The sequence below is a fragment of the Mercenaria mercenaria genome, chromosome 2 (genome assembly GCF_021730395.1).
Source record: "Mercenaria mercenaria strain notata chromosome 2, MADL_Memer_1, whole genome shotgun sequence".
Taxonomy (NCBI): domain Eukaryota; kingdom Metazoa; phylum Mollusca; class Bivalvia; order Venerida; family Veneridae; genus Mercenaria; species Mercenaria mercenaria.
This window is the reverse complement of record NC_069362.1, coordinates 88,179,932-88,206,433: the sequence shown is the minus strand read 5'-3', so window position 1 is coordinate 88,206,433 and position 26,502 is coordinate 88,179,932. Positions and strand designations below refer to the sequence as shown.

General features: G+C 34.6%; 1 protein-coding gene across 1 annotated transcript in view; it reads left to right on the top strand.

The window, feature by feature from the left end:
• LOC123564527 (receptor-type guanylate cyclase Gyc76C-like) overlaps positions 1 to 20,194 on the top strand; it is a 365,429-nt gene extending 345,235 nt beyond the window's left edge. The window contains exons 13-24 of the mRNA XM_045358180.2: positions 1,497 to 1,601; positions 3,297 to 3,368; positions 6,720 to 6,882; positions 9,520 to 9,663; positions 10,182 to 10,353; positions 10,984 to 11,124; positions 11,841 to 11,964; positions 12,279 to 12,360; positions 12,982 to 13,143; positions 13,791 to 13,889; positions 14,624 to 14,715; positions 14,975 to 20,194. Coding sequence (XP_045214115.2) covers positions 1,497 to 1,601; positions 3,297 to 3,368; positions 6,720 to 6,882; positions 9,520 to 9,663; positions 10,182 to 10,353; positions 10,984 to 11,124; positions 11,841 to 11,964; positions 12,279 to 12,360; positions 12,982 to 13,143; positions 13,791 to 13,889; positions 14,624 to 14,715; positions 14,975 to 15,634 — 2,016 coding nt within the window. The 3' untranslated portion in view covers positions 15,635 to 20,194. The remainder of the gene's footprint in view (positions 1 to 1,496; positions 1,602 to 3,296; positions 3,369 to 6,719; positions 6,883 to 9,519; positions 9,664 to 10,181; positions 10,354 to 10,983; positions 11,125 to 11,840; positions 11,965 to 12,278; positions 12,361 to 12,981; positions 13,144 to 13,790; positions 13,890 to 14,623; positions 14,716 to 14,974) is intronic.
• The last annotated feature ends 6,308 nt before the right edge of the window (positions 20,195 to 26,502 follow it).

The following is a 26,502-nucleotide window of genomic DNA, read 5'->3' as shown; positions in this document are numbered from 1 at the left end:
GGACCAATACTAATTGTGTAATTCCAAATCGTTAAGGGCATTTTTCAATTCTTTGTTAACGTAACTGTCCTTCTACTCAATAAAATTAAAATGGCAGGAATCCTACAAGCATCGGAAATATCTTGTATTTCAAAAAAGTTGCAAATTATTTTGTTGTTGACGAGATATCTGCGCTGACTGTCGTTAAATTTATCACGAAGTCTGTTGGACATGATAGATCCTAATTGCTGTCACAAAAACTAAAATGATATCAGTGGCTGCAAAGCATTTAACATGATTCTTGGCCATTAAGTAAATTTCTAAGACTTCCTGTGAACGTAATTTATCATCCGCTATCATGTGTGATGACAGGCGGTTGTAGCCTTGAATGAACCCTTACTTTTACTAAAGACCTTGGGGATATTACTGGTCTGAACAATCGAAGAAAGTTTGCTATAATATCGACATGGCTTAGTTTATGAAACATACAAACGTGTATTTGTATGCGAGCTTGGTTATCTGCTGTATATAATAAGAAGATATCAGCTTGGACTTACTTCCCCGTTTCACTTAGACCATTCACGAATGTTAAATAATTGTTATCACAACAACGTCTGACTTAAGTATGATATATTAATAATTCCTGTATTAAAATGACCAAGATGGAACTAAATATGGATGTCACTGTTTGTAAATTAATTCTTAACTGATAAGTAAAAGGGAAGTACAATAGTTATTGTTCTTTACCCGGGTAAGCATGTTGTACACACAACTAAACAAAGTTCATACAATATACATTTTAAATAACTTTAAATAAGTCATTAGTCCCCACCGTTCGGAGTTGGAAACCTCGCTTAGATTGAAGTATTCTTTTATGTAAGGGAGCCATCCAGTTGGTATACGGAAGATTTACGGTTCTACCTAGGAGCCCGCTCGTGATGAAATTATGTCAGAAGGGATTCCTGGGGGTTTTCTTCCACCATCAAAAGTTGGAAAGTCGTCTTAAGACCTATTTTGTTGATATGACGTTTAACCAGACTAAAACAATACTTTTTATTTCATGATAAAGTATTTTTTCTAGAAAACCTATCCTACTTGGTAGTCGTGTTTACAAAGGCAATGGTCTTTGAAATTTAAAATCATATCGATCTCACAAAACATTAAGGTTCACGTGTCCATTGTGCAAAACTAGTGTGACTAAAGAAAACGTTAGTACATCAATGACTTGCAAAATTCCTCGTCTGTTATGGCAATTATCTCATTCTTGCATCTTTTATCCAAATATTATATTGATGTTCACTTATTATTGTGCATTTAATCTAATCCAAAATAAATACATGCATTACGAAAATTTACTTGGAATAATTTTTCCGAAAGCATAGATTAGTCGTTTGTAAAGTAAATAAATACTTTTGATTGTCAACAGTCGATATAACATGTGTTTGTTGACATTACGATTTTACAACATTCCATGAAAGGAAAAAATGTTAATTTACACTTTTTTCTGACATTTTCAGATGCGAGATTTGCGTCACAGTAATATTAATACGTTTCTTGGAGCTTGCATTGATCCGCCAGTGTTTATCATTGTGACAGAGTATTGCTCAAAGGGAAGTTTACTGGTAATAAAAGCAAAGATTGGATATCTTTTACTAAATACATAATAAGTAAATGATGGCATTTCATTTAGTTTCTACATTTTCCGGATAACATTCATAGTTCAATGTAGCAGATTCCATGTGGATCTGCTAGATTCCGTATATGCTCCATAACTATACACTGAGAGATATAAAAACGCAACAAACATACGCCTGAATATATTTTTTGCTACAAAAAGCATCACCTTGAAATGTTCAACACATGCACATCTCGATACCCATTGTGTTAATTTTACAGTCTGTTGTACTGATTTAATTTGAACACAATGGGTATAGAGTATTGAGATGTGTATGTGTTGAACATTTCAAGGCGATGCTTTTTGTAGTAAAAAATATATTCAGGCGTATTTTTGTTGCGTTTTCATATCTCGCCAGTGTACAATATCTAGAGTGAACAGTGTGATGTTAACATGGACCTGTCTTATTAAAACGACTATAATGCAGAGTCAAGTCATAATCTCATATAACCTATAAAATAGAATGGTATTTGTCTCGTTGAAAGGATGTAGAAAGTCTGAAATAACTAAAGTTTTCCAGCAGCGCTATTTATTATCAGTCTAATGGTTTGTCGACAAGGAAAGTACACGTTGTACAAGGGGGTGGCTGATTGAAAATATTAGCTCTGTATATCAGCAGTATCCAATGGGTATGCTTCAAACGTAACATTTTCGGTTTGTGATCTCGAAATTAACGATAACACAGAACTTTACATACATTAACATATCTTCTCTTCAGTTATCAGATATGTGTCCCTTACTTCCTCTTTGTCAAGTGGCGTTTATTGTGTAAATTTATTAGTGGACAATAGATATTTCAGTTACTGAGAAAATCAAATAAATTATGCTCATATTGATTTCTGTAACGATACCCTCTGGTCTGGTCATGTGAAGCTTGTCATGTTTAACGACGCTGTCTGGTCTGATCATGTGTGACGACGCTGTCTAGTCTGGTCATGTGTTACGGCGCTGTCAAAGCTGGTCAGGTGTTCAACACTGTCAGGTCTGGTTATGCCTGATGACGCTGTCTAGTCTGGTCATGTGTTACGGTGCAGCTGGTCATGTATAGCAACACTGTCTGGTCTGATTATTCGTAATAACGCTGTCTAGTCTGGTCACGTGTTACGGCGCTGTCTAAGTTGGTCATGTGTAATGCGAGACGCTGTCTGCTCTTGTCATGTATATTGACGCTATTTAGTCTTGACATGTGTTGCGGCGCAGTCTTATCTGGTCAAGTGTAACCACGCTGTCTAGTCTGTTAATGTGTGACAGCGCTGTCTAAGGTGGTCATTTGTTACGACACTGTCTAATATAACCATGTGCAACGTCGCTGTCTGTTCTGGTAACCTGTAACCTGTAACAACGCTGTCTAATTTAATCATAGCCAGTTACTCTTATAAGTGTTCAATATTTGTTTTAAATAAGTTGACCTTACTCTCACATAAAACGTAGAAATCGAACAATTGTTGTCTCGTATTCAGCTGTAGTTCAATGTTTTAATTTTACAGAGAATCTCATATAAAACATAACATAACACATAAATTACCCATATTGTTTTAGGTGAATGACTTGTTTTTCTAGCTTTAGCCATCATAATTGCGAAATACAAACAGTGTTTCTCAGTTTTCTATTCAAATAATTATGAATGTTTGTCTATTTTCAGGATATATTAGAGAATGAGGATTTGAAACTGGATAGCATGTTTATATTTTCTATTATAAGAGACATTCTACAGGTATTTCTATTTCACATGTTTCTTTATCTTTTATCATTTCTATTTCACGCAGAGAATAATGTGAATGTATTTTTATGTTGAGGTAATATCAAGAAAATAGTAAACATTTCATGAAGTGAGAATGATAAGATTTCATGTTTTCGGCATGTCAGTAACGGACACGACTCGGTAACTAGGTCTCATCCAACCACTTTGGAACTTATAAAATCTGTAAAAAGATCCTTTGGAAGCATAGAATACAACTAAGATGAATAATAGCAGACTCGGTTTGATTGAGTCTGTTCATGAGAGGTAATGAAATGTGCAACACCTATCACACCCCCTAGCCGGAACTCTATTACACATCTATTGAATGGACTCCGTGTCTAATGTAATTTGATATGATGTTGATATAGTATTTCAATAACTAATTGTTGGTATTAAATGAACATGTTAAGCTTTTTGTATAGTCAGTGGCCCGTATGTTGTGCTATTGTTCAATAAACCAAGACTGAGAGATCAGTGGCTATGACGTAATTTTGAAAAAAAAAACATTCACTTCAAAGACATGGGAAATGTCACATACATAAACAGTCATAAAGTTAATAAATTATACCTGTTTGTGGTAGGAGTTTTGATAAAATCATGCAGGGATCTCCGCGGCCGAGTTGTTAAGGTCACTAACTTCAAGTAGCTAGGTTTAAAACCTCGCTTTGTCTGAAACTTTTTATTTGAAAGCTTACATTAAACTTAAACAGCAGTTCTCAACAAAGCCGCGCCAAAAAGTGTCTTAAACTCGGGTAAAAGCTTTAATGTATTATACAAGTTAGGATGAGAAGAGTTACAATTTATTATCATCGTTTTGATAAATTTGCAAACAGTTTTTATATTCGAGGTAGCCTGTAAGATTTAGTTGACACTCGTTAGTTTTAAACAATGTAAAGGGTCGTGTAATATAATTTATATCGACATAAATACAACACGCCTGCCATCTTATCTTTCTTCGTGTTTCGTTATTACTTTTTTTGAATTATTTATGAAGACGGTTTGTCTCCACTAATAGGTCTTTATGGATTTGGAACATTATCTCCTGAAATACCAAACGGTCAGTTTTCAAGGAAAAGGGAGGTTTTATGTGTATTTTATCAGATTAACTGAGACATGAGAATCAAGATATTCAAGGGATTTTGTATCATTTCAAACACAAACACTGATAAGTGGATACTGAGTGTTCTTAAAGATTTTTTCATATTAGTTTGAAACTTGTCAGAAAATTAGTGTGTCTTTTATATTCCTATAAAGTGACCGTCAATGTTAATTTGCCACGTTAATTTATGGCAAAACAGCAATCTTCTGTACATGCTATCTTAAAAAATCCTTCACGAAAGTAAAGTACTGCAAGTCCTAATGCACGACATACTTTTCAATTTGATTTAATACCACTAACAAAGCAGCAGTCAACATTGAAAACTTAACTTTCCCATGGGAAATACCGTTTTCTCATAAGAATGAGGTCTTTTCCCATGGGAAAGTAACTTTCTCATGGGGAAATTGCTTTCACAATATGGTAAATTTTCCCATGGGAAAGTGAATTTCCGATAGGAATTTCCCATGGGAAATAAATGATAAATAATTTCCTTTATCACAAATGATTGAATGATTAACAAACATACTACATTTTGTAATGAAACAATCCTTGTCAAGGGAATTGGTTAAGATTTATACATGAGGACAGAAAACTAAAGCATATTCATTAATTATTAATACTGTAGGAAGGTTTAAAGACCTCTTAAAATGGCATTATATTTTCTCAGCGTTTTTATTACCTAAATAAAATTACCATGTTCTTGTAAAGATTAAACAATTAGGCACATAGACATATTTCATATTTCTCTTTGAAATAATAAGTTTTATTTCTAAATATCCAATTTAACTAAATGGTAACTCTTTAACAAGAATTTCCAGAAAAAATACCTTTAGCCAAAAAGTATGAATGAAATGAATTACACAAAGAGACATGGTGATAATTTACAATTTCCGTGGTTTCCAACTGTAGAAGTCCATATGACCATTTCTTATAACAAAAGGCAAATTACGTACACATACCTGTTGATAAGCCGAACTGAATCTTTTTGATTTTATTGGTCATCAATGGTAAGAGCATAATGTTCATTTTCTAGACATTAGCTAAAGACGAGTTTGAATCTATGGCATGAAAGGGTTTTATCATTTATGCTTAATGGTATATATATATTCATTTTTTTTTGACATATGAACAAACGTCTGACAGTGCAAACGGCACAAGTCTGGTCCGTTGCCGACAGCAATGTTCTGTCTGAAGTACAACTTGACTTTATGTACTTTTATGGCTGCTAATCAGTCTGCAAAGGATTCATTTTAAGACTTTGTCTGCAGTCTACAGGAAGCTCCGTATGATAAATATTAGAGAGAAAAGAAAATGTCATTTTACCACAGAAACTTCCGTAACAGCACAAAAATGTTGTTGAGAAAACAATACTCTCAGTGTTAGATATTGCAAAAAGACACAAACTTTTAATTACTTAAGATGATAAAATTTCATAAAAGACGCTGTTTGACATTTACCGTTAGAACAATCGGATAAACGAAGAACCTCGATGCTATTTCTGTATAGATTTGACATTTTGAAAGATGAGTCTGGCACGTCCGCGGGGTGGCACTTGTGCTATCATTATTCTGCGCTGCCGTATTAAGACGGGTTTTACTGTTTCCCGGAGATTTTAAACCAGTTCAGCCGGTTTGAGTGCAATATAATTTTTCAAGAAACTAACAACGTTTGTAATGGGGGTGATTGGTAGAATTAGCATTAAAAGGGCAAATTAACAGAAATGTTTGTTAATCAAAACTGAAATGTAATGTGTTTGTATTTTCTTTTGCAAAAGCGAAAAATAACCATTTTCACCGAAAAACGTATTGTTAATTCTAAAATATCTCTTGTAAGTAGATGTAGCGTATATTCGAATATAAAACACATTCCTCTGTGAAGCTGCAACGTCTATCTGAATAAACAAACAAGTGTGTATATTACACATTTATCGGATGAAAATGTTTCAAAACATTTATTTACGTTTGCCTGATTGAAAAGAATTTATTGATACGGAACTGTCTTCGTTGAAAAAGTCAATTATCACAGTTCATATATTGAAAATATATAGCAAACTATTTTTCTACAACCTCAATGACAAGAGCGCGGGAAATAGTACTGTATTCTGCGAATGGCGACATATCCGTACTGATACAGAGATTGTTTACACCATTCTATGCTTCAAATTGAGCAGATCATCTTTTAAAAAGATACTTTTTTCTTATAAAGTGTTAATTTATGTCCTTTAGGGAATGATATTCCTTCACGACAGTGAACTTGTCTACCACGGCAACCTAAAGAGTTCCAATTGTGTGGTTAATAGTCGGTGGACTGTTCAGATTACAGATTTTGGTCTGTTAGAAGTCAGGGCAGCAACATATAAAATGGAGGACGAGCACGCTTTCTACAGAAGTAAGTCAAATGGGGATTGAGCAAGCTACAGTTTTTTTAATTCAAAATAAATGATATTTTGGAATATGGGAATAATTTCTGTATTTATTTAACATTCAGTGCATTTGAAGGGTTTAATATATGATTTATTTACAGCGGTTCAGAGTTTAGATGTGGAGGCGCGAAAGTTAATTAGTTAGTAAACCATCAAAAGGTCTATTATATTTTCATTGTTAAATGTTCATTGAAACGTTTTGATAAAAATACTGTTGAACGTCATGCATACGAGTAGTAATGAATCGGCCGTCATGAGCTAATTTGACGCTATGAGTGGCCGGTCAGTATGCCAACAGTTGTTTATCGCAGATTCTAACACTTTTAAGATTTTCTTTTATATGAACAAAGAAGGATTTTACCGTGTAGTGTCTTGTCGATTAGAATACGTTTCGCAAAATGACCTATTTTTGGCTATTCCAGTTTACTCTCTCGTATTTAAAACTGCATTTTATTCCAGATTATAATCCATTCCTGGTGTATTTCGAACGTGTTAGAATGGAAATAGATTTTAGTTCGGCCTTAAACTACGCATCTGAACTCAAAACCGTGTATTATTTGCCAGCAAAGCACAAAAAACTAAAATCTGTTTCCCAATATACAACACTTGATTCTTTCTTCAGTCTGAAAACTGACAAACAAATTGAGCCATGTAAGACTATATAGATAATACACGTTTTTTATGTAGTTGCTACCGCAGAAGCACGAGGTCTAGGTCACCAACATATTCCAATGGCAGGTGTAAACATTATTAGTAGCTTATTACACAAAAAACTTGTAATGTCGCTATTCTTGCATCTCACATAGACTATATGAATCGTTTTTATAAAGATGACTGTATGATTACGGTACAAGCTTTATTTTACCATTTTGGTTGTTAACATATTCTAAATATCATAATCGGGGTACACAAATCAATAACACGAACAAAAGCATGTATTCGATGTTTTGATAGATAATTCTTATTTATCGCCTTTTATTACAAACATAACAGTAAATTAAATGATATCTTGTATATCCTTTAAAACTTAAATAAACAGGTACACGATTTAAAAAGGTTATATTTTGTACGAATTGAACAATATGGAGCTGACCTGCTCCAAAACTTTATGTGCGTTTTGTGAGAAATTGGATACAAACATAACGGTTTATACTTTCAACAATCGTTGATGTGCGATTCAGTATATTCACGGATATCGACGAAAATAATAAATTTGGTCTTTTTCTTAGACCGAAAAGAGGGCAAGTAAGGTTCTATATGGGGAGAGGGTATTGCGTTAGGGTTGGTAACTAATGTGGCCAGACATGCTATGCATTTGACTGCACCTTTTGTGCTACAAAAGGCAGACTTTTATTGAAAAAATAGACGTAGATACCAGATGTTCATTTGCGGAAGAATAAATTTTCGGCTCTGGTACAGAATTAGAACAAAAGATGTATTGACACTTGACAGCCCGTGAATTGCCTTGTTAATACACAATTTTAAACATTCCTGGATCCAATGAAAAATAGTTTTTTATGCAAGACTTCTCATTCTTACATGGCTGGATTTGTTTGTCAACCGGTGGAAGTAAAGCGTATATTACCATTATCGATACACGTGTAGGTGTTGTTAAAATTGTCGTCTGTCACAGCGTTTGTTCTGCTGCTTGAGTAATAAAGCTGACAAAGTAATTTGGTCCATTAGAAACTTCAGCAAATTCGTTTTTGCAGACATAAGTAATGGATACTCGTAAACGTAATTTTTTATCTCTTGACTAATATGACAGGATGTATCCTCAGTAGATTATACAAGTTAAAAATAGTTCCTTTGGGTACCTACAATGTCATTATGTGTGCAGACTTCAAACCAGAGAGTAGATATTGCAACAATTTGAGCATGTTACTTACTTACTTGCTCTCTATACTGTAACTTTAACATGTATTTGTGTAAAGTCGGTTGTTTGCAGCAATTCTTTGTAAAGGCACTGGTAGTGATGATAAACTCGGACAGAAAATGAGGTTTTTTACTTTAACTTTTTTATTTCTGCACATTGTTCTCTATGGTTGGTATCAAAATAAAGCTTAGCTCTTACTGAGGAATTGACCTCATTTAAATTTATATTTAGCAAGCAAACTTACAAGAAGTGAGGCCCTGAAAGTGGTATGTAAAATGGGCACTGTACGAACGTTGACTGACGATAAATTCGACCACTTTGTCATTTAAAAAAAATCTCCATAGTATTATATTGAAACTTTCCCAAAATGATGCAACAGTCATTCTTGATCAAGTAATGAAAAGTGACCAAATGTCAGGCCTTCATGTACTGACAGAGAGCATGCGCAAAAAAACATCCTCTTCCCCAGTATTTTTTGGCAAATATTTTTCAAACAGATAAAAGTAAGTCATTTATTTATACAGAATATTTACCAACTTTGTTTTTATTTAACACAAGTTGGTGTTGTAATGAGTTGCTATTAGACGGCATGTTCAATTATATAAAACAAAAAACAAAAAAAAACAATTGCAATTGAATAATTTGAAGGTGGTCGACTTCATCATCTGTTCAAATTTATCATCAGTACCAGTATATCCTAAGGGCTTTTTTATTGTTTGCTCGACAGATTTATTCTGGAAGGCGCCAGAATGCCTAAAATCCTCCGTGTTGAAGGGATCACAGAAAGGTGATGTTTACGCATTTGGAATTATTCTGCACGAGATTTTCGGTCGAGCGGGACCATACGGCTTCTGTAACATGAGCCCAAGAGGTTAAGTAACTACATTTTACATCAAAGGGAAGTAAGCCGTTTAAGATATATATACTCAGTTCTAAACTGATTATTTGCCTTCTAAAGGAAGAGAAATTTGCTTTATATCATTACTTATACTGTCAATGTGTTCAGTATATGTTTTACTGAATTCTACTTTATAAAATGAATACTATTATTTGATCCACAAATTTAGTGACGGTGTCTCGAAAATTGAAACGTACTGTTCAAGAATATAACCGATGTGAAATTAATGTTTCCAGGGATGAAAGAAGAGATATTTTCGAGTTTGAATATTTGGTTAATCATTTTCACTTTAAGGGCAAACAATAGTGCCTAATATGGCTGAAATAACTATTGAAATACCCCGATAAAATGTTTATTAGTATTCCTGAGAAGGCTTCAGCTATTTTCACTTTAAATACTCATTCGTCATATTTATTAATTGTATGCACAATCTCCATATAATTTATGATAATAAAATAATACAATGTGTGTCGATCATTTTTCCATTTCAGAAATCGTAGAACGAGTGAGAACCGATTCAGAACCATTCCGTCCTAATGTGCGGTTGCTTTCTTGTGAAAGTTTTATCATAGAATGTATGCAATCATGTTGGAATGAAGTCCCGGATGAGAGGCCAGACTTCCGGACAATCCGGAAAGTGTTAACGCCATTACGACATGGATCGTAAGACAACTACGCTCTATTTATAGTAGTGTTATGTTTGATAAAATAAAAATTGCCGAAAAGGCCTAACTTTTGGCTAGGCGCACATAAATATATTAATAAATTTTGACTATTTCTGGTTGCTTGTTTGCTCTGTGTATCAGCTGATAGCCATTATTTTAACGAGCTGTCATTTTGTGACTTCAATTTCGATAAAAAGCGACTCCTGACGAACTTTACAATATAAAAGCGATCCAGAAACATAAACTTACTAAAACCTTCGCTTCTATCTTACATTATTAAGAGTTATATTAATGCGGGTATTCATTGCGTTTCAATGCATTTTAGTTAGTCAAAATATAATTATTAATACTTAATGGTGATATTAAGTCAGTTGAATTTCGGCGGTGTGAGTTACTTATGCCTGCTCTACTTTTTATTTCATTTAACTCCAGTCTTTAGCTTTATGAATAACATAGTACAATATTAAGAACAAACAATTTTGAAACGTATGTCTGAAATATCCAAGCTACCTGGCTGTTTTTATACCAATTCATAAATCACAGCTTAGAAAATGACTTTTTGCTCCAAATTTAATGGTACAACTTGAAAGAAACGAATTGCTTGTATCACAACAACCCCTTTTTTCAGGAAACGAAATATATTTGATAACATGATGGCAATGATGGAGAAATATCAGAAAAACTTAGAAGATATTGTTGAAGAGAGGACAACTTTGTTAATTGAAGAAAAGAAGAAAACAGAAGCTCTTCTACTCAGAATGTTACCTAAGTAAGACACATAGTATCGCTTCCTTACCACCTGTGATTATTCTGTTTCTGTATATATGAAGGCTGTCCTGTTAAATAGTAGACATTTTGAATAAAATGGAAAATAATTGAGATAAATTCATGAGGTTTACGGTCATTTAACACGACATTTATGACATTTCAAGAAGTGTTTTATTACATGACATAAGAAATAAATGTTCATAATTCTGTCTTGAAGATTTGGTTTTAATCAATCAAATTAAACTTTAACTGGTCAATATCACGAACTATGGACAGAAGATTTATATAAGAAGTGATATTAGGATAGATTTTGGTGGTTAAGACAAAGCGATTTATAACAAGCGAATGTCATTTAGTTTTCTTTTAAATGTTGACCGGTGTATAGTAACATTAAATGATAATGGAAGCTTAATACTAACGATTCTTCAAACAAGGTGATCAATGTAAATTATTACTTTGATTTGTTGACGTTTTTCTCACATACATTTCGCATATATTTGCCTAATATAAAAATGACTGACTAACTTATAGACGTTTTCAAAACACATTAAAGTAGCATGTTGAACTACCCTATCCTGAGACGAGAGCATTGGCGGTTGGCCTCTTACCTCTTATTGAGTGCATTTATTGCACAACTGACTATAGCCTTTCCCGCTTTAGAAGGTTTTTCGCCGGCATTTCATGTAAATAAATAAATTATATATATTTTCAATTCAGGTGCGTAGCTGATCAATTAAAACTTGGAGAAGCTGTGATTCCAGAGTCCTACAGTTGTGTTACAATTTACTTTAGTGATATTTGTGGATTTACTCATCTTTCCGCGGAAAGTACCCCAATGCAGGTAATGGTTTTGCATGCAGGCATGTAGATTATACATGCTTGCCATCTACTTTTTTGTTTCTGGACATAACGTTGTTAGGACCTTTATTTGTATGTTTTTATAATGTATTTACCTATTAATAATATCATATATTTCATTAGAAAATTTAAAAGCATATTTATGGTGATTGCGTTATACAAATGAACGACAGTTTCTACTTTTTAGCACTGTCTGACCTGTAAAAGTTACAAAGATCTTACTGAAAACTATAAGAACGTAATAAGTATTGTAAGTAACATATTTCTGAAAAATCCTTGCATTTTACTCTATTTCAGGTCGTTGACATGTTGAACGACTTGTACACAATATTTGACAATATCATCAGACACTTTGATGTCTTCAAAATAGAAACAATTGGTACTCTAATTAATTAGTTTTATGCATTAGATTTTTATAATTGAGCCGTGCCATGAGAAAACCACATAGTGGGTGTGCGACCAGCATGGATCCAGACCAGCCTGCGCATCCGCGCAGTCTGGTCAGGATCCATGCTGTTCGCTAACAGTTTCTGCAATTCCAATAGGCTTTAAAAGCGAATAGCATGGATCCTGACCAGACTGCGCGGATGCGCAGGCTGGTCTGGATCCATGCTGGTCGCACACCCACTATGTTGGTTTTCTCATGGCACGGCTCAATTAATCTTCATGTTTATTCAGATAACGTGTTGAGATGAAAGAGACATTGCATATCGCATTCCCTTTTTTAACTTATAAGATGCAAGCCTGTAATATACCCTCAGTACTGGTTTAGTGTTGATACTGACGATATACCTTATCCGTAATCCTGAGAATTACTTTCATACACCTACACGGAATTAAAGCAATGCATTTGTATAATGAAAAAAATATCACTAATATTAAGGATGCTAAAACAGCGTTATCTGCAGTAAAATGGTTTTTGAAGCTCCGAACAAATGTCAAAATCAGACGTTAATGTTCGTTTTTTTTATCATTAACGTTAAGTTTCGTATGTTACCAGGTGATGCATATATGGTTGTGAGCGGTTTACCTATACGAAATGGAGACATTCATGCAGGAGAAATTGCCTCAATGTCTCTCAAACTCCTGATGGAAATCAAAAACTTCAGAGTCAGGCACCGTCCAGATTACAAAATGTCGCTCAGGATTGGGATGCACTCAGGTTCTCACTTTTTATCGAATTTAAATGTAATCACAATTAAAAACTTTCCAGAATATGCAATATGAACTGGGAAAATATTTCAAAATATATTATAGATACACCTACTCTATTATATGTATCGGAACACTGTGTCTGTGATGTGTGTGCAGGCATACGTCGTCTAGCGGGTATACTTGTGCTGTAGCATAGGTTATATTTGAGTACACTGTTTTTGATTTACATGTTTTATCGGCACACATCGTCTTGGAATACACAGTTTGTGGTATTTTCAACAGCTCTATGTATAGTTGGTGTAGTTGTCTTACCGAAGCCGTGGTATTCATTGCTTGGGAACTAGAAGTATGTGGTTAATAATTGCTATACCGGCTACATGTGATGTTAGGTATGCTGTGCCGCGATACATATTGCTTGAGAACATGATGTATGTTACATTTTCAAATTTTGTACAGGTCAATGTGTCTCTAACAGTGCCACGATACACGTTGCTTAAAACAAGATTTACGTAAATTATTAACTTTATTCTTATCATGTTCTTACCATTCTTATCATTTTCTACGGGTCCATGTGTCGCTGACAATACACGTTGCTTTAAAACAAGAGTATCCTGTATGTGATTTACAGTCGCAATATTTTCAAATTTTCTGCAGGTCCATGTGTCGCAGGTGTAGTTGGGTTAACAATGCCGCGGTATACATTGTTTGGTGATACAGTGAACACGGCATCGCGAATGGAAACAAATGGAGAGCGTAAGTAATTAGGCTTTGCAACACTTATTACATAACTTTCATTGGAACAAAACAAATTTCGAAGAAAGTTTTGTCATGTAATAGCTATGTATAAAAATTGTACAAAGTTTTCTCACCTGTTCAGATAACGGGCATGATTCTTGTACCACAGTCACTAGTTGCTGAATTCTAGTTACCCCCCTTGTGTCACAATGCAATTCATGTGTGAGTATTTGGCTTTAGATGTCTCGGGACCACATGTAGTGGTTTGTTTTAGCAAGTCAGTGAGACTCCTATTACTGTCAATAATGCACAATCTTATGCCATTTAGATAACAGCATCATTCATAAACTTTCATGCATTTCGATCCTATAGAAAACTATTTCCTATCAGATATTGCCGTATTTCATTCACATTATTGACACCTAGTGCCAAATGGTACTTTCAAATGTGTTTGTCGATAATACTCAAAAAACTTGTTGGACAATTTAATGACTGACTTCCTTTTTCTATTTATGGAAGAATGTGTAAGAATGTGATAGAGAATTTATATATGTACATATATGAGATAAGCCGTAAGGCGTAATTGATATGTTGAATTTTGTTTTGGCACCTACTTCATATACTGCATACAATTATACGAGAAGAAAGTAATAAATAACAATATCTGGCAAATAGGTAAGAGTTTTGAGATTTCTGAAGCGTGCCCTGGAATCAGCCAATAGGATAATCATATATTGTTCAAAATATTTCAGCAATGAAGATTCACTGTAGCCAACAGAGTAAAGACATCCTAGAAAAATTGGGTGGATACAATTTAGAATCACGTGGAAAAGTTGCCATGAAGGTTTGTTATGACTAAATATTTTGTTTGAGTATTTATAGAAATAAATCTTTATAAACGGTGTTTGCCAATGCCTGATATAACGCCCGCATGGGTATCTGGGTCAATATCGTAAAAGCCGCATATGACCGACAATGACCCACAGTTGTGTCAGTATGACGTTTAATCCAATAAAAACAAAACATCTATTTTTAGGCTATTATGCTAAGTTTACTTTAATATAAATTTAATGAGCGTTTAATTATTTTATGTATATTTACAGGGCAAAGGTGAGCTGTTTACATATTGGCTGCTAAGCGAGGACGAAAGTATACGTCTGGAAAGAATAAAGAATGCACCAATGATTACCGATATTTACAGGAACAATTACTTCCAGCCAGGCACACCAAATGTTGGCCATAAATGTTTCAATTCCAATAAAATAAAATCGTCTCCTCAAAATTTTCTCGGTAAAACTACACATAACTGTGAAAATGATGATAATCTTAAAGTGCCAGACCCAAACATTTTAGAACTTATACGAGAAACTGACAAGGTTCACCCTCGTAATGACACACAGATGTTGAAAACTTTAAATCACTGCCAGCGTGAACCTGCAAGTAATGCAACAGTGCATGGAGTAAACAGCATTCATGTTAATCTAAAGGCTCCAATCAATGGACTGGCATCAGACCTATTTACAAGATCATCATCCGGTTCAGATCTTACGTCACCAAAACATTTTTCGTCACGTGACACTAATGGAATATCAAATGACACAACAAATGAGGCCGAGTGTTTGTTAATTAGACATCATTCTGTGGGTCATCGACCTAAATCCAGATATGGATTAACCGCCAACGTTTGCAATAATTCTTCAGGAGCAATAAGAAGTGATAAAATGTTACAAGGAGAGGAGGAAATTGTAAACACAAAAGTCTAATGATCAAGGAATCTTCCTTCAAATGAAGGGCAAAGTCATAAGAATCAATAGAGTCGTTATGCAAGTAATTGTTGTGTCGAAGGGGAAAGCATTGTTTTCTAAAACCATTTCAATTACAGTGAAATTGACTCAGATACTTTTGTAGCAGCCAAGTGTATATCTCTTATGGTACTATTGTTGTATCAACAAAAATGCAGGGAATTTACGAGTGATTAATTCACATTATTATCTAACAGCCCTTATAAACCCTTATATGATAATATTATTTTTTTCTTCTAGCACACTCATTCATGTTTCTGACAGTGTATCGTCAGGTGAACAAAAGTCATCTGATAAACAGGCGTTTTGTTTTATAGATTATAAGCGATGTAATTGTTTCTTTTCTGTACATACTTTTCTAAACAAACTTTTGGCTTCATTATTATACAGCCAATAAGGTATGCAAATGCAGTGGCTACGAAAGGACCTTAACTTGTCCACCTTTCGTCATGTCGTATAGCAGTACCTTACAAGCAGCGACTGACATGGTCTCCAAAAAGCGAAAGTGCTCTGGGTTTGAAAAATTTATGTGTGTAATCTTCTAAAGAAATATGTTTTGAAATGTTATTTTGTTTAACAATATTGCCCATTTTAGCTTGATGTCTGCTCTTTTGCTCATGTGAATTGCTTATCTGGTTTCGTGTACATTTGTGGTAGAACTACAATGCTTTCACTGTATTATTTCTTGGCTCAAATAATGAGATCTGACATTACGTATGGTGATTGTGTCCATTTTGGGACGATGAATAGTCCTACTGCAAAATATGAAGCATTTGATTACGCCATGACTAGTATGGCTAAGTAGGCTCGCTCAATAGTATACAAACATGTAGATAATTAAAACATTTCCATATTTTACACTACATTCCATTGTTTACGCTATGTTTACTTTCGGCCATTCTTGTGATGTACTGATAAATATGGCGTAAGAATGTCGCTTGTCACTAGTGTGAGGTCTTAGCATTGCTGCACTCAATTTTGAACAGCAATATAAGTGTTGTACATGTTATGTATGTAAGTTTGTATCTGTAAAAGGAAAAAACGTCATGAAACAAATTTGACACGTCACAAATGCCCCTCTAACTCATCCGGTATTATTTGAACTTTATTTTCGGTTTTTAGCTCACCTGTCACGTAGTGACAGGGTGAGCTTTTGTGATCGCCCTTCGTCCGTCGTCCGTCCGTCCGTCCGTCGTCCGTCCACAATTTCTTGTCTGCACGATAGTGGTTTCATTTCTGATTTTATTTTAACCAAACTTGCACACAACTTATATCACCATATGATCTTGGTTCCTTTCTTAAACTGGTCAGATCCCATTATGGGTTCCAGAGTTATGGCCCCTGAAAGGGCCAAAATTAGCTATTTTGACCTTGTCTGCACAATAGCAGCTTCATTTATGATTTTATTTTAACCAAACTTGCACACAACTTGTATCACTATAAGATCTCGGATCCTTTCTTGAACTGGCCAGATTCCTTTATGGGTTCCAGAGTTATGGCCCCTGAAAGGGCCAAAATTAGATATTTTTTTACCTTGTCTGCACAATAGCAGCTTTATTTATGATTCGATTTTTACCAAACTTGCACAAAACGTGTATCACCATAAGATCTTAATTCCTTTCTTGAACTGGCTATATCCAATTATGGGTTCCAGAGTTATGGCCCCTGAAAGGTCCAAAATTAGCTATTTTGACCTTGTCTGCACAATAGCAGCTTTATTTATGATTTGATTTTTAACAAACTTGCACACAACTTGTTTCACCATAAGATCTTGGTTCCTTTATTGAACTGGCTAGATCCCATTATGGGTTCCAGAGTTACGGGCCCTTAAATGGCCAAAATTAGCTATTTTGACCTTGTCTGCACAATAGCAGCTTTATTTATGATTCGATTTTTACCAAACTTGCACACAACTTGTATCACCATATGATCTTGATTCCTTTCTTGAACTGGCCAGATTCTATTATGGTAGCCAGAGTGATGGCCCCTGAAAGGGCCAGAGTTAGCTATGTTGACCTTGTCTGCACAATAGCAGCTTCATTTATGATTTGAATTTAATCATTCTTGCACAAAACTTGTGTCAGCACAAGATCTCGGATCCTTCCTTGAACTGGCCAGATCCCGTAATGGGTTTCAGAGTTATGGCCCCTGAAAGGGCCAAAATGAGCTATTTTGACCTTGTCTGCGCAATAGCAGCTTCTTTTATGATTTGATTTTAACCAAACTTGCACACAACTTGTATCACCACAAGATCTTGATTGCTTTCTTGAACTGGCCAGATTCCTTTATGGGTTCCAGAGTTATGGCCCCCGATAGGGCCAGAATTAGCTATTATAACCTTGTCTGCTCAATAGCAGCTTCATTTATGATTTGAATTTAATCAAACTTGCACAAACTCTTGTGTCAACATAAGATCTTGGTTCCTTTCTTGAACTGGCCAGATCCCGTAATGGGTTCCAGTGTTATGGCCCCTGAAAGGGCCAAAGTTAGCTATTTTGACTTTGTCTGCACAATAGCAGCTTCATTTATGATTTGATTTTAACCAAACTTGCACACAACTTGTATCACCATAAGATTCCGATTTATTTTTATACGCCCTAAGGAACGTGTTATGTTATCGCCTTGGTGTCCGTCTGTCTGTCTGTTGGTTAGCAATTTCCCTTCCGCTCTGTAACTTTTGAACCCCTTGAAGGATTTCAAAGAAACCTGACACAAATGTTCACCTCATGGAAACGATGTGCAGAGCGCATGTTTCGGATGGCTCACTTCAAGGTCAGTGTCACACTTGGGGGTCAAAGGTCATATGACTTTGTTTTGTGTGTATATTGCTCTGCATTTGCTTTGCAGTGCTCTTGTTTTTATTTGGCAGATCCTTCTTTTGTTCACTTACAATACATTTTAGCTCACCTGAGCCAAAGGCTCATGGTGAGCTTTTGTGACCGCTCAATGTCCGTCATCCGTCGTCGGTCGTCCGTCGTGCGTCGTCCGTCTGTCAACATTTTCTAAAAAAATTTTCTTCTTGAAAACCACTAGGCAGAATTACACCAATCTTCACAGGAATGATCCTTGGGTCGCCCCCTTTCAAAATTGTTCAAAGAATTGAATTCCATGCAGAACTCTGGTTGCCATGGCAACCGAAAGGAAAAACTTTAAAAATCTTCTTCTCAAAAACCAGAAGTCCTAGAGCTTAGATATTTGACATGTAGCATTGCCTAGTAGACCTCTACTTAAGTTGTTCAAATCATGACCCCAGAATCAAAATTGACCCCACCCCAGGGGTCACTTGATTTTACATAGGAAAATCTTCAAAAATTTTCTAAAAATAAACCAGAAGGCCTAGAGCTTAGATATTTCACACGTAGCATTGCCTAGTAGACCTCTACAAAATTTGTTCAAATCTTGATCCCCCTGGGTCAAATTGTCCCAGCCCCAGGGGTTACTTGATTGTACACAAGGAAATCTTCATAAATTTGCTAAAAATAAACCAGAAGGCCTAGATCTTAGATATTTGACATGTAGCATTGCCTAGTAGACTTCTACAAAATGTATTCAAATCATAACCCCCGGGGTCAAATTGACCCCGCCCCATGGGGTTACTTGACTGTACATAGAAAATTTCTTCAAAATTTTCTTTAAAAAAACCAGAATCAGGAGGACATCGGGAAATCTTCCAAAAAATTTCTAAAAATCATCAGTTTGACATTTGAAACATGTAGCTCATATTATTCAGGTGAGCGATCCAGGGTCATCATGACCCTCTTGTATAGTTTTAAGAGAAATGCATTTATGCCTCTTTTATATAATTCAGTTCTGCTACACCTGCTCGAGATGCCTCTGTAACCAAGTAATTAAGGTTGCGGACTTTGAATCTCCAGCCCTTCTCCTCTGTTGGTTCGAGCTTTGCTTTGATGCTAATTTAAGGGAAGGTATTCAGCTGGTTTGTGTAAAATAGACGGTTCTGTCCAGATGACCGTCCGTGTCTGATGTTTAGGGGGCACCTATGGTCTTCCTCTACTAATAAAGCTGTGATGTTGTCAGATGTCATAAATCGTTGAAGTTATGTACAGTTTAAACAGCATATTTTGATAATGTTTCTACTGTTTGTTCTTTACATGTGGCGTTCACCAAAGAACATCAGTGATACCTGTCTTTGGACCTTCTCTGTACTTGACCCCAACTGCTCCCTCTGAGATCGTTCTTCTTCTTTGCTGCTTGGTCATTGGTATTACAGTTTGGCCAATCCTGTGTACATAGCTAATCAATCTCAACCTCCTGCGTTTCATTTACATAAAGAGTGACGTTTATTTTTCTGCGATATAGTTTTTGTTTAACATTCATACAATTATTTGTCCAGAGGCAGAACTGTTAAACTGTGTACATTTTGTAAATGTTTTGTTACATGTTGATTTTGTGATACTTAATTCATATTATCTGTTGATCCAATATCCCATTATCTGTAATATATGATTACATGACATGCACTTGTTTATGGTTTTGAAATAAACTGATTTCTAAAGAGCAGATGTCGAGTTTTTCTGTTTAACAGATACCGTTTAATCACTGTATTTCATTTTGTTGGAACATATATATAATTTCTTAGAATAAAGGATGACAGATCTATCTCTCTTTACATAGTTTATTACGTTATGTTCTTGAAAACACTCTGACAAAGATATAAGTTTCATGGTGAAGGTAAAAGCAATGAATTTCTGAAAAAGATAAAACATTGTAAACAACCCTTTACTGAAAAAAAGTAAGTTTAGTTGAAAATGTCATTTTACTGCATTTTCTTTGGAAAGAACAGAGACGACTTTGTTAAAACTTTTAGTGTTAGAGGACCAGATATCACCCGCTGCACTTTACGCATTTTGTACCTGATGGCTACAGAGAAATTCAAATTGAGCAGATCAGTACCTTGAAAATCCGGCATCGCTTATACATGTACTAAACTTTGTAATTTTACAGTCTGTCTTTGGACAGGTTTTTCTTTTTTCTTTAACGTTAAAACCCTAAGTATTTCGTTAGGTGATATGTACATAAGCGATATTCAAATTAATTTGGTATTTATGTCTCCCACCACACAGTGGTGTGGGAGACATACTGATTTACTCCAGTGTGTGTGTCTGTGTGTCTGTCACAAATCTTGTCCGCACTCTAAGTCAAACACTTCTCATCCGATCTTCACCAAACTTGAACAACATGTGTTTGACCATAATACCTCGGCCAAGTTTGAAAAGTAGATCTAGCCAATTCGGCTCAGGCGCTTCCGAATTATGGCCGTTGAATTACCGAAAATCGGCCTTTTTCTCTTGTCCACGCTCTAAGTCGGACATTTCTCATCCGATCGTCACCACACTTGAACAAAATTTGTTTGCCAATAAGTTCTCGGCCAAGTTCGATAACTAGCCAAATCGGCCCAGGCACTTCAGAATTATGGCCTTTGAATTACCAATTATCAGCCTTTTTACTCTTCAAACATATGTTTGAAGTGAGTAAACAGTAAATAAAGACTGTCTTACTATTTAGATGATTAGGCAGTTGTGGGAGACATGCGCTTTTCTCAAAAGCAGCTCTAGTTTTACTGTCATTTTCATAAAATCGTAATTATGAAACTTTTCAATTCCATGCATAGTCCCGGTCTCCTCGTTCGTACATAGCATCGCTGACACAAAATCAGTTTTACCTCTGATGGACTTCGGGGCATGCGTTTAAGCCCATGTGCCAAACATGTTTTCGAGATTTTATGAGATTTGGCAGTTTGTTACAGAGAATCTAATACTGGTTCTTCCAAAGGACGGTAGTTAGGTAAGCTGGCCTACTTCAAACAAAACTACAAAAAAAAAAACATATTGAGTGGCTGACAAGTTATAACTCCTAAATACTGCATCTGTCACACTTATAGAGCGAAAGGAAAACTTTAAGTGGGCTCAAACGTGGATTCAGTGTTTACAAATTTTCTAGTCCTTTAGGATCGAGTCCATGTAATGGATGTGTAATAGAATCCCGCTTAAGCCGGTGCTAGAGGGTGTGGGGTGTTGCACTTTACATTGCCTCTCGTTCACAGACGCAATCAATCCGCGTGTGCTTGGTTGCTTTCTATGCTTCCAAATGATCTTCTTATAGATGTTATTCTAAACGATTATCTGTCTGCCTAGAAAAACTTTTATTCAACACATATTACTGCAACATAGATCTATGTCGCCATTTCACTTATGAACTGTCTGTTTAATGATAGTCCACTGTTGTCCAATAAAGGGTTGCGACAGGTAGCCAGCTTTAGATCAAACTGATTCTTTCCTCGGTGGCTTAGCTCAAATCTTACCCACTTATATGGATCACATTCCTTTAACCCTTAACCTGCTGGTGGCAAGTGATTTTGCCTTTGCGACCAGTGCAGACCAAGATCATGGTTTGCACTTGTCGCTATTCAGTCAGTTAATTTTCAATGAGCATCCCTTTAAATAATAAGTGATGCTGCCCAAATTGAATGATGGACTATTCCATTTTAGAAATTTAGCATGGTAAGGGTTAATAATATATTCCTATTGACACATTTATCTGCAAAGTTTCAGCGGTAAAGATTAATGGAAACTAAAGTTTTCTGAATTCCGAAGATCTTTAATAGAATATTGGACCTGGATCTTTGTCTTTAAAGTTATACCCAGCTAAAATTGTGGATGAAAAATAGTTCAATTCTTTAAGTCATTGTAGAATATATCTTTCTTATATTTATATATTATAGAATATATCTTTCTGATATACTTAGTTAAAATGTGTTTTTTTTCCATAATATCTAGTTTCAAACGTAATTAAATATACCGAGAAGTTAAAGTAATTATAATAAGTATGTGATAACATTAAATTTTATTCATATTATTCAAACAATCATTATTAAAGATGTAGTATGAGGAAATGAAGTATATTTCAGTCAAAAGTGGACAACTATTTGAACTGACCTGGTTATTTGTTCAGCCAGGGAGTGATTTCAGGAAATCAACGCTATAACGGAAATCGGTCTGTCTAGAATTTGTCTTTTATGAGAAAGATAAAAACAAAATGCAACCAAACTGAGTTTTCTGTCTTTCATACCAGTATGTATGATATACGTACGAATTTCAATTCTGTCTTTTGTTAAAGATTAGCCGTAACTTGCAGTGGTTTTATATTAAATGCTCAGTCCTTCCAAAATATTAAACAAAGTTTTAAACAAGCCTTTACAGATCAAAAATCTTACAGACGAACGTCTGTGAATTCATTTCTATTTTTCTTGTTTTATTTACCCTTTTGCCAGATTTGGTTAGTTTTATGGCCAGCATGCAGTCGGTGTTATTTCTGTTTGTATTTTATACTGAATTACCTCATTTTCACAACATTTCTGAGATCCCCCATAGTTTAAATTATACAGAACATCTTATGTATCTGCTATATATAATCTTAACTTGGGTCATGTATAATTTAAACGGAGAAATAAATACTAACTATATAAGACAATAACATTCCTTGCTGTTTATCTCGTCTAAGGAAGGCATATGACGACAGCTGAAAGTAGAAAAAAAATATCAACTACTAAAATGTAAAAAAATATTTTTTTGAATATTTCAGTTGCCGTTGTAGAAGTAAAACAGCTGCTTAAAAGGTAGTACAAACTCGTCAAGTATCTTAATATATCACAAATGCATTCCTATCAAATTTATTTCAGACCTCTTTTCGTGTTTAAGAAAAGTATTGATTTGTTAGTTTTTTGTTATGTTTTTCTTCCTTTGTTTCCTTTTTTTCTGTTTCGCATCATTAAAAAAGACGCATTAAGTGTGACGCTTCCTCTGTGATACAAAAGTATGTTTCTCCTTGAAGATAATTTAGTGACCAAAGTTCCTCTAGATATTTAAACAAAGGAAAGTGCTATAAACTGTATGATAATAGCTTGTATTGTGTCTCATCAATACCCACCACTTCATACATCGATCGTGCAAAATAGCAATTTGTCGTACAGAATTGAGCACGTCAAGCTGGGCACGTCAATTTATAGTACAAGTTCAAAACTCACTAGTCAGCAGATATAAGTCAAAAGGGTCACTATTTGTGTGTTTTAACAAACTCCAGAATTGATGCATTTCGTGTTTAATATTTTAATAGTCTATGTATAATCCAAAACGTAAATATACATTTTTTTCATATATTCATTTTTTCGGCGACGCCGTCTAAATTCGTTTTCGTTTCCTATGCCACGTGACTTCAGTTTGCAAATCAAACTACTGTTTAACGCATGATAGATAATTTATCAAAATGGAAGATTTATGCAACACTCTGCCTGATTGGACGAGAGTGTCAATTTCTTTCACTCTGTTGATTGTGCTACGCTGAGTGAAATGCAGACAAAGCGTTTATCCTAAACGACGCTGTTGACAGTTTTAAAGCTAACTTTGGCTCAGTATATTTAGCAAGAATATTGATATATCTCAAAATGATAAGTAAGTTTAATAAATATGATAAAAACCTGTTCATATACCAACATATATCAAATTAAAGAAAGAGCTGAATACGGTCTGCGTATCACATGAATAAGGGTGTGATAAGAGTCTTTTATGTAGAGAAGTGCTTTTTAAAAGATTTTCCTTGTTACAGTTGCCGTCTGTATATGAAAAGGTTTCTTGCTTTTGTGACTTATTCAGATTGCATATTAAAATGAGTACTTGTTTGCTTTGATATATTTGTTATAAATTATTTAACTGATTTATTATATATGAATATTTTTCTTTAGTACGGTATGCAAATATTGAACTCAGTTGAAATCTGTTTTATTATAAAGATGCTATGTAATGACTGAATCTCATTACACTGAAATGAACTTGAAGGTACGCTGCATAGTTGACTACGGTCAAACTTTGCTTATGAAACAGAAATATTGAAATAATTACAATTGTATGTTTTGCTTGACCTTCACTTTTTTATAGGTGTGACGTCATTGTCCAAAGATTCATGAATAGCGAATATGCATTTGTTAAAGCGGGATCAGTTGGCCTATTTTAGAAATAAATAAAAATAATAAATAAAAAAATCCTTTAATTGATTTTTTTCATGTATTCTAATCAAACTTGATTTGTAGCATCTTTATTAGGCCCGCAGCCAACTTTGTTCAGCTGGGACATTTAACCCCTTTTAGGGGCTGCTAGAGCTAAAACTAGAAATGCTTTTATACAGCGTCTCATGAGCAGCTTGATGGATCTTTGTCTTACTTGGTCTGGAGCATCATTATAAGATCATCTTCCAAATTTATTTATATAGGAACTTGGGCCCTATTAGGGACCACTATAGCTAAAAGTAGATATGCCTTTCTTCGCATTAACCACTAAAATGTAATGGATTTTTATCAAACTCGATGTGTAACAATATCGTAAGGACTCCTGCTATTTTGTTACAAATGGGGATAGGGACCAATTTAGCTAAAAATATAAACACGTTTAATGACCTCTTCTCATGAACCGCTTCATGAATCTTCATCAAACTACTGCTGTAATTATTCGTCTAAGGATAAACGAAACAAAATTGCAACCGTACGAAACCTTTGCGAAAAATTAAAAGAGAACCATTTAAATTGTTAAAGTGCGGTGTTTAGTTTTGCAATTTGAAAATTGTTAGATGAAAGATGAATGTTAGATGAAAAATTCATAAACTTCTTTCCTTATTACAATTCGCCGACCATCATTTTTAAAGATATTTCTTGTTTTCATATATTCTTAAATCGGCTCACTCAACCAAGATCATCTTTGGAGAGATCAACCAGTTGTCAACATAACTTCGCTTTTTGATATGAAACAAATCTTTTTATATTAACTTCAGAATTTAGTTGAATCAAAAGATGATGACAGAATCATAGATTTAATGAAAAATAGTTTTTCGAATATATACTTACAAAATTTCTGATTTCTCTATCAAATATAGTAAATTAACCCAATGGTTTGTATATCATTTATACGCTGTATATTTTAAATAAAAGCAGTGTGGTGGATCTACAATTGTTGATTGATGCGAAAATTAATAGGATAATATCGAACATAAAACTCGAAGACACGCATCTATCTTCGAGTCTGTGACACACAAATTGTTTTACTGGTAATGTCTTGAACATATTACATTCTTGCATGCCAGTTATTATAGTAAATGCATTCCAGAGCTGAAATTCTTCAGTTTATGTAATCCACTTTAAGAATTTTATTTTAAGATTGATCACTAAAATTGTTCGACAGCAGTCATGCAAAATAATGATGTTTTACTATGGAAACCACATCATTCTTACATCAGAATCTACTGTTCTTCTAAACATTCATGATCTAATTCCCTGTAAATAAGATAACGATTTGTTCATTTATATCAAAATCGTATCGTGCACTATTCAGTGTAGAAAGGCTAGATTAGGTTGCCATTATAACAGAGAGTGTATATCAGAGTGTAAATATTATAATTGGTGTTGTTGTTGTTGTTGGTGGTGGTGGTGGTGGTGGTGGTGTTGTTGTTGTTTAAATGTGCATTGAGCATTTTAAAATACATATTGACATACTTTTGATTTTCACTTGAACTTAAAACAGAATAAGCGGCATTCTTTCAATCACAATGCATTTAAAGTAGCAATTCAAGAATATAAAAGTCATTATTTGATACAAATTTAAAATTAGAAAACAACTAAATGTGTAACCGTAATAAACTGGTACCACCACTCGTTTCACTGTATGCATATTTTTGACAGAGTCAAGGGCCACAACTCCTGTCTGGCTGTTTGTAATCCCAATTTAAACACCAGGTGCACAACTTAACATGCTGAATAACAATCCTGT